The 12,870-nt window shown below is 37.2% G+C and overlaps 1 protein-coding gene across 1 annotated transcript in view; it reads left to right on the top strand.

The window, feature by feature from the left end:
* The first annotated feature begins 368 nt into the window (after positions 1-368).
* LOC113233162 (probable maleylacetoacetate isomerase 1) overlaps positions 369-12,870 on the top strand; it is a 29,856-nt gene continuing 17,354 nt past the window's right edge. The window contains exons 1-2 of the mRNA XM_026468174.1: positions 369-485; positions 2,042-2,259. Coding sequence (XP_026323959.1) covers positions 390-485; positions 2,042-2,259 — 314 coding nt within the window. The 5' untranslated portion in view covers positions 369-389. The remainder of the gene's footprint in view (positions 486-2,041; positions 2,260-12,870) is intronic.

Here is a 12,870-nt window from a genome sequence, read left to right as displayed (position 1 = left end):
AGGCCCCCTGCTTTCAACCATCTTATCTAGACCTGCAAATAACCGTATGCACAAAAACTCTGCATCCATTGATTCGGATGTCGGATACGCAAGCTGATATTAAAAAAATAAGCGGATGATCTACTGTTGCGGATGCTGATGCAGACGTCAGCTACATCCCTAATCTATACACACCTAGAATTTAAATAAAAATAAGTTCCCCCACCAAGTCGAGCTACACTGGCCGTACAAGATCTGTTGTTGCTCGACGGAACTCAATTCACTTTTCAGTATATTTCGTCGTATGAACTTATAAACTTTTGCAAAACTATATACATAATCTACTCGTATACCTAGGAAAAAGTTAAACTGACTGATATCTTACAGATGGAGAAACACTGGTGGAATCAATGGCCATCCTTCAATACCTGGAGGACACACGTCCAGAACCTAGCCTGACGCCTGCTAACCTACTCCAGAAAACCCACATGAGGGCGATTTGTGAGGTAAACACCACATATAATCCAAAAAAGATGATTTACCATAATCTCCTTTCGTGACAGGGGAATTGACGATAGGTGCTGCTATAACAATCTTGTAAGGCCCCGTGTACATCTAAATGTACATAATATATGAAGTGATTCGGACCCAGACAAATTTATTCCTATGATCACCTAAACACTCAGTGTACATTAATTATAATGAAAATATCGCATTCAAATTTAGCGCTATATGGCCATTGGGAATTTAGAAAAATACGTTTCTTATAAAAAAAACTGAGGGCATACTTGCTTGGGTTTGAAGCATGTAATAATTCAATTTATATCACCTACTAAAATATTTATTTATTTTTACATTTTAGGAAAATTCATGCACTAATTACAGTCGTAGTTGTTTTTAAAGATGTGTCATCAAATACCATTAACGAATTGTCGCATTTAGGAATCACATAAAGTACAAAGGCTCAACTCACACTGGCGCAGAGTCGAAGCGTCGCGACGCTTTTTGTTTTTCGCCTATAGTATATTCATCTCTATTTTCCCATTATTAAGGTACAAATTTGTATTATGCAAATATGGAAACGGGCGTCGACGCGCGTCGTCGCTTGGATGCAGTCAAGCGGTTTCGCGCGACGACGCGCGTCGATTGACCGCAGTGAGGCGTCTGACGCCGACCACACTATGATCCGGGCGCGCTAAAGCGAGTGTCGTCAGTCGATGACGCGCGTCGGCAAGCGTTGTAGTTGAAAAACAGCCAGCACCAGTGTGAGTTGAAAATAAAATTTCTAAAAAAATGAAACATTTAAAAAGTAACAATAAGAATTTTTTTTTATAATATCAAGTGACGGGACGAACAAATCGTGCGCCTGATGATAAGCTACACGTCTGTCCATAACAGTTACAGTACCACCCAGAGCTTCAAATTGCAAAGATCTGAGGTGCTACCACCACTACCACCGCGCCCGTCACCCTGAGACATTAGTTGACAAGTCCCATGTGCCTGTAATTTCAACAGTATCCGGGACACAGTAATGCTGACATTACTGTTTGACAGCAGAAATAGGTAAGGTGGCAGTACTCAGTATAGTACAGTGGGTGACGAACTCTCTCACAAGGAGCCTCTACTGCTACTAATACTAACTGACACTGACACATCGCCACCCGTGACATGACACCCGCGCATAGCTGAAAAGAGTCCGTAACGCATCCGGTGGAAAGGCAGCCTATTGCTTGGCGGGAGAATAGATTAGGTATTTAATAGGTAAGGAGCTCTACTGATACTAATACTAAACAGAGATGTTCTATTTTCAAGATTTTCTTATTCTTTAAAAGTTTTCACTTTCCTACATTAATAAAGTTTTAACAATAGTATCGACTCCCCTTTAGACTGTTTGTCAACATAGGAGCGGTAGAACGAAACACGAGAAAAGCATGATTATGTTTAGTACCCACCGAGTACCCACGCTGCTGTAGCCATACCTAATATTATCTACACGTGGAGTCGCAATGCGCTCGCGCCGCACTTTTAAAAAAACTTAAAACGTGAAATCTCCAATTCACAGACTATAGTATCAGGCATCCAGCCTCTCCAGAATCTAGGCCTCCGTCCCCGATTCGACACGGAACAACAGTTCCAGAAGTTCGCCTTGTACCACACAGAACGTGGGTTGCAGACCCTTGAGGAGCTACTGAAGAAAACAGCAGGCGAATTTTGCGTCGGTGACCAACTCACTATGGCTGATCTTTGCTTTGTACCGCAGCTGTTTAACGCTACCACTAGGTAAGTGAAGGCTTCTTTTTGTATTTAAGTAATATAATAATAACGCCCACACTCATAGCATCAGTAAACACATAGACAACAACAAATTACACCCAAACTTACAAGAGAAATAAATGTATGCCATACAAATGTTTCTCCCGGGCCGGGAATCAAACCTGGGACCTCTGCGTGGCAAACCAGCATGGTAAGCGTTCGGCCACGGAGGCAGGTCACGTGTGCATTTAACCTCAAACTCACCTGGTGGAAAGTGACAATGAGGTCAACAATGGAGCAGGCACATTTAAATATTGCCTTGAAAAGGCCCAAGTTATAGCGTTCAGGGAATATGTCTGCAGCATCGGTCTGCAGGCAAGGAATTCTTGTGACTTTTTTCTTTAGAAATAGATTTATTATCGTTATTATCCTCATCGTCGTCGTCGTCGTCGTCGTCGTCGTCATCATCATCATCATCATCATCATCATCATCATCATCATCATCATTATAATATATATAAAGCAACAAGTTCTTACTCACTGATAGAAATAGAACGCACACTTCCCGATATGGTGGAAAAAAATATTTATACCGTTGTACGCGGATAGGCTCCAAAGTAAAGAATCAAATATGAGAGGGCCTGAATATGGAAAATATGAAAGAGTGATCAACGGCCTGCAAAAACTATAATACATGGGGGAGATTTTTGTGCATTTTTATGAGATACACCCTGGTCAATTTCCGCGGGAAGTAAAAAATGTTCGAAATTCAAATAAACAAGATGGCCGCGATACAAATTTCAAAGCCTCCTATCACGAAAACTATTAGAGATAGGTAGGAGGTGCTCGAAGGAATGTCATAGAGGGTAACACTGGTCAACTGCCTGGGTTAAAAAAAAGTTAAAAAGATAAAAATTTGCTGATTCGGTTGAAAATGGACATGTCGGGGTCTTTATGTGTGTTTAATAATAATTAGCGGTTAAAATTTATTTTTCACCATTTTGCAATATGGCTACCATACAAACTTTTTTGGCGATAGATACAGTTTCTTCTAATTCGACTGAAAATGACATGGCAATGACATCATAATTTCGGGTAAAAATTTTGTTCCGCTGTTTTTCGATATAGCCGTAATTTATTTATGTAACTTGCTTTGCTCGCACTGAAAATGAGCACGAAAAGATTTCTAAGATTGTTTGATAATAATTAGTGGTCTTAAATATTTTTGTAGTTTTTAAATATGGCCGCCATTAAAGACCTATTTAATTTTTTTTAAAACAAAGTCCTAAGTGCCGAGGCCGCAGGCCGAGGTCCGCGGAGGGCGAAGCCCGAAGCGTCCGCACGCCATCGTATGGAGGTAATTATATACGGAGGTACGCCTCCGTATAGATTACGAGTACAAGATCTCACAATTAATAATAATAATAATAATAACGCACACACTCAACATATAACAAACACCCATAGGGTCTCTATGCCGATTTTCAATCAAAATAAATCAAATTTTCACCTGCCGCCAAAAAACACTTCTATGGCAGCCATATTGAGAAATGGTGATACACTAATATTGATCACAAACTATAATCAAGCACTCCTAGAGCACTCCTAGCACTCCACATGACAACTTTCAAAGGGATCAGAACAATTTTTTTTCTATTGCCAACAAACGCTTGTATGGTAACGCCATTTTCAAATACAGCCGGTATTTGAAAATGGCGAAAAACCAATTATTATCTGGCACTTCTAGAGGCCTCCACATGCCAATTTTCAGCTGAAAGGGAGTCTCTTTCGGCAGCTATTTTTAACGAAAAAAGCACTTATTTGGCAGCCATATTAAAAAAAGGCGAAAAAAATTTTGACCCCAAATTATGATTAAGGACTCCTAAACATGTCCCAAAGATGCCAATTTTCAACCACATCGAAGCAAGTTTTTCTTCGGCCGCCATTTTGGATTCGCCATCTTGAATTTTTTTACATGTGCAGTTGACCACTATTGATCCTCTATGACATTCCTTCCAGCACCTCCTACCTATCTCTAATAGTTTCCGAAATAGAACGCTTCGAAATTTGTATGGCGGCCATCTTGTTTAATTGAATTTCAAACATTTTTTGGGTGGTTTTCTGCTGGTAATTGATCAAATTGGTGAATGGCAAGACAAATGAAAATGTTACTGCTGACAAAATATGGTAAAATCTTATTAATCAAAAGAGGTTTGCTTAATGACAGCCTCGTGTGTAGTTTTTTGTGATTTGTTTATTATTTCTAACTCTGCTACTCTGCATATTTGGATAACATCTTAGGTGGGATAAACTAGACCACCTTCGTCCTCGAAAGCAACGAACTCATACTACTCATACGTATGACCAACTCCCGGTTTTGGTAAAGACCGCTCACTGGTAATTCTTTGCATTATATATTTTTTTGTATTACTCGTACTACATAACCGACGATGTATGTAATTATTTGCTCACTATATTCGGACATTCGAGGCAACGTGCTACAAAAATTATCGAAATTACATATACTACTGATAATAGATACTACAAAACTGAAAAAAAAAACGAAACGTTACTAAACGTTATAACAAAAGAACTCTTTCTCAAGGACTTATAACAGCAGTAGAACTCCTTGTGAAAGAGTTCATCCATGGTAGTACTGCCACCTTACCTATTTCTGCCGCCAAGCAGTAATGTCAGCATTACTGTGTTCCGGTTTTGAAGGGTAAGGGTGCTGGTGAAGTTACAGGCACACGGGACTTGTCAACTTATGTCTAGGGTGATGGACGCAGTGGTAGTTCCCCTTAGAGCTTGGCAATTTAAAGCTCTGAGTGGCACTGTAACTGTTATGGACAGGCGTGTTGCTTCCCATCAGGCGCACGACTTGTTCGTCCCGTCACTTGATGTTATTAAAAAAAAAAGAGTTATAGAATATTCTTATAATATTGCTAAGCTCATAATAATTCTCGCCCTTTTATGTTTATGTTAATGTACAAATCACTAAATTCATCAAAAACATCACTATGTTAAATTTAGCCAAAGAAATGTACAAGCGGCCGTACCACCAAACTGGACACATTATACAAAAGTGAATTCGTTCTATATTCATGGAGTATTAACAAAGGATCACAAACATATCGCACCAAGTCAAAGCCGCAATGTATTACAAATCATGAAGCATACAATGTGTAGCATATTTGTTTTCTCGAAATTCATACAAAACCAAAATATAATTTTTAAAACGAATTTTCTGATTACTAAATCACTTGCCCATGGAAGTAAACATCCCTGTTTACCCGTTTACCCACAGCTATGGTGCTCGGCGCGTTCTGAAGTGTAGCAGCCGCAAAGTAAGTGAATTTCACTTACTTTGGGTACGCGAAGTACGTACACTTGCGGCGTCTATCTAGATATACATAAGTCTTTGTTTTGGATCATGTGTGGTTGTTCGTGCACTTGTTTTTGACGAATTTTAATTGTAACCAGTAAATGAAATTAAAATAGAAAATTGTTTCTAGCTCCCATACCTGAATGCATAAAATTGAAATATATAACAAAAATGTTCCATTTATTATTTATTAAATACAATTTTGAATATAACAAATAATAATATAATAAATACAAATTAATATTAAATCGTGGCAGCGGAATTTCGTGATTATAGTACACGATTCGATGACAAAGTCATTTATTACAACGGATTGCTCTGATGATTAAAATTTGACGCACAAGACAGGAGCTTTATTATATAAATAATAATAATTATGCTTCAAAAGTAGTAAGAATTAACAACAATTGCGAAGTATGCTTGAACTGAAAAATAATTAATAATTAACAGTTAGTATTAATTCGGAAATTATTGTTTTCGGCTCTAAATCGAGCACATTATTTCGTCTATTTAAAGGTAAAACCACATAAGTGACATTTTCTGCAAAAACTCTTTATGTAAGTTTGGTAAGAAAATCCACTATCTTTCTGCAGGTGAAACTGTGGTGGTTTTATTTGCAGAAAGATGGTGATTTTCTTACAACAGGTACATAATTTGGAGAATTCTTATGGATTTGTGGAATATCACTTATGTGGTTTTACCTTTAAGCAGACGATTTGTTTTTCAAACAAACCAACATTTCGGGCCTTTTACAGGTCCCATGATTACGGCTGATTGAGATGGTAAAGTCATCAACATCCTTCAAATCAGACGCTTGTAGAAGCGCTTCAGTAATTTTTAATTCACTAATTGTGACTGCAAAAGTAATAATAATAACTACTACGCTACACACTCAACATAGCCCCGCACTAGGGAAACCCTGTGTCGCGGCTGCCATGGACACACACATAGACAACCACAAATTACACCCAAACTCACGAGAGAAATAAATGTAGGCCATACAAATATTTCTCCCAGCCCGGGAATCGAGCCAGGGACTCTCTGCGTGGCAGTCCGGTATGGTGACCGTTCGGCCACGGAGGCAAAGTAGCGCGCGCGTCCCGATAGTTGCGTTATAACTGCATGAAAATCAGTAGTGCCACATTGGCGCTACTGCAGCGCCTCTATAAGCGTCTAATTTGAAGACGCCCTAAATATGAATGGAAACCATGTTTCACTCTAGTTACAAAAATTATTAATTGAAATAAGTATCTTATTTTTAATTTACCACAGAACAATCCAATTTACGCTACATAAGTTTCACAGTGTAAATAAACCCCAATTTTTGTGAGATGCCCTTTTTCTTCCAGATTCCTATAGTTTAAACTTTACAAATGCAAGAGTAGAATCCGATGTGACAAATATAGTATAGTTTCAGAGATTTTTTTTAATCGGGTGACTTTAACATAAAATATTCATAATTTATGATATTTGAAAATCATTCGCCAACCAACTTAGTCGTTCGACAAAACCATATATGACACACATTTTATACTAATCGGCAATGCACCGACATAGGTTAATTAGCAATGGTCGGAAAAAGGTGTTCCACATATACAGTGTATTGATTAGCATTCTCGCCATATTTAAGAAATTAATAATAGAAATAATGCTAAATGATCTAAAAATATTTAAAAAAATATTCTGTTCAATATTCTTGATAATTGTATCTAGTAAAGTTTTTCAAAATTGTCTCAAAGTCATATGCACCACGCAACCGCGCGGGGGTGGCGGGTGACCCCGCCACCCGCTTCACCGAGCGATACGTAATATTTCTCGATCGCTTATTTACCTATTTTTTAAATTATGATTGTGTACTAGCATTGTTATAATTTACTATTTATTTACATTAATTAGAAAAGTTGACTGAAAAAAGTTTTTTGTAACCTAGATTTCTATACTTACTAACTTTAGATTACATGAAAGTATTTCTAGAAGTACCTAGCTCCACAGCTGGTGGTTGGCTCCGTACCGGGGAGCCACCCGCTATGCAGAGATTCGCACGGAGTTTCGTTTCAACATTAGACTCCACAACTTTGAAAGCAGAAACATTGACACTCGTATCCTCCGCGTAAACTAAACGTTTCACATCATGCCATAACAATAGATACGCACTTGTACTACTAAGTCTTTTTTTTCTTGCACTACTAACTCTTGTGTACATACTAAACCATGTACCTATGCGGGATCTCTGCGTGATGTAGACGCAGTCAGTACGGGAAGCAAGGTCGACTGATCTACCAATCGCGCGCTCGATACGACACTACCCGGCCGTCGCCACCCGCCCCCACCACCAAATAGATCTAAAATGCATTTCTATCTGCACTTGTTCACGCATCATTGTTCAAAATGTTTGCAAGTGCCGATGCCGTGCAAGTCAATGACCTTTGGATCAAATTTGTTTACCGCAATTAAATAAAAAATAGGAATATACGAAATTTATTTTTGATTTATTTTTTTAGTGATTTGGGTTCAATTTCGGATATAGAATAACCTCTGTAAATATGGCGAGAATACAAAGCAACACATTGTATAGATACATATTATAGATATAGCTACATGGAGCGAAATTGAGTTGTTAAAACCACCAAATGCTAATAAATTACTTTTTTCGAATTCCGGATTTCCAACTTCTGCTGTTCCGTTTTTTCATCCGATACAATAAAATGATCGTTACATGAAACTAAGTCTATCAGTATAAAAGAAAGTAATCTGTTTTATTCATTTTATATGAAAAACATTTTTTTCATACACATCAAAATTGTTTTCACAAAAAAGGACTTGGTGATTCGATTAAGAAAGTTCCGTTGTCTATTCTATGGTTTCGGACTTCCCCATACTGTCCCTGTTAAAAAAAACACTACAGTGAATGAAAGCCAAGCAGAAATTTTTAATGAGGCTAACAGCTCGACGTAGAGAGAGATCAATTTTATTTTAGCCAGTATTTTCATTTACTACTTACCCTATATATATATACCCTTTTATTATTACTCCTTAAATTAATTAAAGAAAACTGTTATTCAAAAATTTCAATTTTTTTAAAGGAACTTATTTCTCTACCAACAATGTCATTAGCTTAAACAACCTTGATTAACACACTAAAATAATATACAGGTACAGATCGAATTAAAAAACTTTTTTATCGGTCAGAAATATGTTTTTTTTTATCAAGTCGCAACCCTGACGTTGAAAAATCAGAATATTTTTTTTGGCTGATAATTACAATAATCCACAGAAGTGGTTCATGGTGATTTTAGTGTATGTAGAAGATAACTAAAGCAAACGCGCTGGTGTAAAAATCACGTACTAATGCGGCGGGTTATTGAAGTAAAAAATAAAAACGAAAAAAAATAATTAAATAACTTCGTAATATCGAGCATACTATAACCAGAAATGCTCGATGCTTCGTAACGAATGAACCTTTGTCGTTACCGATTAGTTTAAAATGTGTGTCACTTATGGTTTCATCTAACGACAGAGTCGGTTGGCCAATATTTTTCAAATATTATAAATTACATTTTTTTATGTTTCTCTGGACGAAAATTACACCATTTTTAATTTTTTTGTCTCTGACAACTATACATAGGTATTTGTCACGCCGGTGTTCTACTCTCGCATTTGAATTAGTTCAAATCAAATTGGTTCAAACTATAGGAATCTAGAAGTCAAAATCAAAGAATCATATATGCGTGAAAAAAAATCGCTTGGCTATGAGTAACAGAGTTACGGAATTTACTCTGGGGCACTTCCTAGAACATCCAGACCGTGCCAATTTAGAAAAGTTCTTTTTGTGGCCTACCGGGAATACAATCTGGGACCTCCTTATCCAGTGCCCACAGTATATATCGGATAGATAGACCCATAATTCAGTGCCTCCAGTGAAAAAGGGAATAACTTAAAATCGACACATTCCATAGGTAAAATAAATTTGCACTTGAAAACGTCACATTTACGCTACTGCTCGTTCACTACGCTGACTTCCCTGAAAAGAATGCGCAAGAAACTCTAGGGATTGCTCTTTTCAAGTAAAATTAAATGCTAACTTTAAATCAAATTTGTGTGGAATCTAGAGCCATGTCGTCTTTCCATACATCTTTATCTAACACGTAGTCTTCAATTTTGTAATATGACTTTTCAATTAAAATATTTTTAATGTAGTTTTTAAACTTAGGAAATGATAATCCTAATATATGCTCAGGAATCTTATTATAAAAACGTATACAGTTTCCCATAAAGTCGTTTACCTTGGTTAAACGAAATCGTGGTACCATGAGTTTGGACTTAGGTTAATATTATATTATGGCTATCTTCTTTCTTATTGAAATTATAGTATAGTAAATTTTTTTACTGGTATATAAAATATTTGAGTAAATGTACTGTGATGCCACAGTCATGATATCAGTCTCCTTAAACTTTTCTCTGAGAGAATCCCGAGAACCTGAACAGTACACAGAACGAAACGCTCGTTTTTGCAATACAAATATGGTTTGAATGTCTGCCGCTTTACCCCACATGAGAATCCCGTAGGACATTATATTATGGAAGTAACTAAAGTAAACTAGTCCAGCAGTACAGTCAAAAGCACATCAAGCTTGACACTTTGAACTTTGGACTGTTCTTATCGTAAGCGGCATAGAGTTGGATTTAAGTCTTAAGTGTCAAGCTTGACGTGCTCTTGACCCTATACTAACATCGGCAAGCTCACGTATTCTGCGGATTGCGTATACAACGGAGCTTAATCTGCAGGCCAGGAAAGATATTATGTGAGAACCTTTTGAAGTTTACAATCTAAGGTCACTCTCAAGAAGACTGCTTTATTAACAAGGTCTAACTTTTCTCCGTTTATTTCTACGCTTGAACTAGTCGATTTTACGTTAGATAATTCAAATTTAACACACTTTGTCTTCTTGGCATTAAGCAATAAATTGTTAGCATTAAACCAAGAGACTACTTTAGAGTAAATATAATTAATATGGTCATAGTTAACGTCATGTCTGTCTGCTTTAAAAGTCAATGATGTGTCGTCAGCAAATAATACTACTTCGTAATGGTCCTTAATTAATAATGGCAGATCATTATTAAAGAAGAAAGAAAGCATGTCATAAAATGGAGGTTTATAAAACACTGGGTTTTGCAAAATCCTTTTTTAACCTTTTTATGCCTTACCGCTTATCTGCAGTATGGTTGATAAATCTTATTTCGAATTATCGCTTCTTACTTTACCGAGAGAAAGTTATAGCATAATATAATAAGACAAGTACCTATGGCAACTCCATTCATACGCAGAAGCTTGTTTACAGCACGCCGCGCACCATGTACGGACGCACATAATATTCGCAAAAAAACGAAAGGCGCGTGCGACGACCAATCGCTATGCAACGCGAGTGCTTCGCGAAATTATGTGAATGTGTGCGTCCGTACACGGCACGTGACGGGTGCGCACACATACAAACCCACTACTACGTTTTTATGGAGTTACTATACTTTTCTTATTATACTATGCCAATAGAGAAGCCTTATTAATCGAGATCCTTGTTAAGGTAACTTTATATACGTACAAAATATTTTAAGAAAGCTACCAACAGCTATGGCTATAATCAGGCAATTCGCACATTCCTTTATGTAATGGGTTATTTCGCAAGACATAATGGTCGTTGATAAAACATGCGCTAACACGATTACGTCGTATATGAACGCGATAAGTGGCACTATCAACAATGATATTACTAAAGGTTTTCCAAAGCTGTTTTGTTCCTGAAAAAGTAATTAAAACTTTTTAAATATACATCATTATAACAGTTTTAGTGTACGGAGTAAAATTCGCTTTACGGTCCACCATCCTGCCTACCTACGCATAGATAGGGTTACCATCCGCTCGGATTCGTCCTGACGTGTTCTGCTATTTTACCTTCTGTCCGGATTTATCATTGGTCCCGAGTTTTCGGCTTAGGGTAACAACTTTCGCAATAAAAAGTAAAAACTCCACTTTGCAACTTTGTAGACTCTCTATAATAACAGGTTTGTCATTAGCAACCATAGATATAGAAAAAAAAAGGGGAGATATGGTATGGGGCGTGGTTCGTGTCGCCTCGATATGGTCATTTTGACACGCCTACAAACATCGCCACAGTGACATGGCGATACAGGCGTTGTACATACAAGATCTCTCGTAAAACGTGAAAATGCCAAGTTGTAGCGATACACCTTGTAAAAATTGGAGTGAAAACAAAAATTTTAAAACCAGTGAAGTAACATTCCACCGGCTATTTGCATTTTTAGTTACTATTTCTATTATTATTCAATGTTTTCTTTTTGTTAAAATTTTAAAATTCCATTATACTCGTAGATTATGCGTAGTGTTTTTAAATTTTAAGTTTTTCCAATGAGTTCAAAATAAAAGAAGGTTTATTGAAGCTGCAGGAAAATCGAAAGATTGGTTTTCTTATTACTATTCCTGACTTTGTTTCAATTTCCATAGCAAATGCATTTAAAAAAATAAATAAAATAAGTCGGCTTTATTTTACTTGTTTACTAACAATTATAGAAAATTACATAAATCCTTCATAAAAAAACCAACATAATGTAATTTATTAAATTCGTTGATGGTTCGAGTTTACTCTTGACAGTGACAGCTTCACCAACCCGTGGTAACGTATAATGGAAAATTGACACTGGCGACAGTCGCCATATTTTTTATATTATTCTTATAAAACTGACACTGGTGAAGCCTAGTGGCCGCCATTAAGAAAATAATAATTATTTATATTAATATATTAATTTAATAATACACCAGTACCAGTGTAGATATAGTATGAAAAATTGAATATTTTTTTAAATATTGATAACAGCCACATGGTTTCCAACTATCGATTAGGTAAGACCACATCACTCATTGAGTAGCGTCAGTTTAAGGTTAACAATTCACGGAGCGGTTTCCATCCGCGCCTGCCGGTGCTGCTAGACAGCGGTTTTATTTCAATACTCACGACCCTGCAAGCTTGTGCGGGCACGTAGCTGCCGCGGTTGCGAGCACGAAACCGTTGCGATTGCGGAACGGATCGCGAAGTTAGTGGGAGTTAATTGCAAGTCGCGCGGTTAATAGAGAACTCACTCTGCGCCTGAACCGACCGCCAAAGTGTGCGGGCGACGACGGCCGCCAAGCGCACAGGTCATCGCGTCCTGCGCGATTCTACTACAATTCTACTGTAGTACCC

Source organism: Hyposmocoma kahamanoa, unplaced genomic scaffold (genome assembly GCF_003589595.1).
Source record: "Hyposmocoma kahamanoa isolate Upper Pololo Valley unplaced genomic scaffold, ASM358959v1 78, whole genome shotgun sequence".
Lineage (NCBI taxonomy): Eukaryota > Metazoa > Arthropoda > Insecta > Lepidoptera > Cosmopterigidae > Hyposmocoma > Hyposmocoma kahamanoa.
The sequence above is the reverse complement of the archived record's forward strand: the minus strand, read 5'-3'. Positions and strand labels throughout refer to the sequence as shown.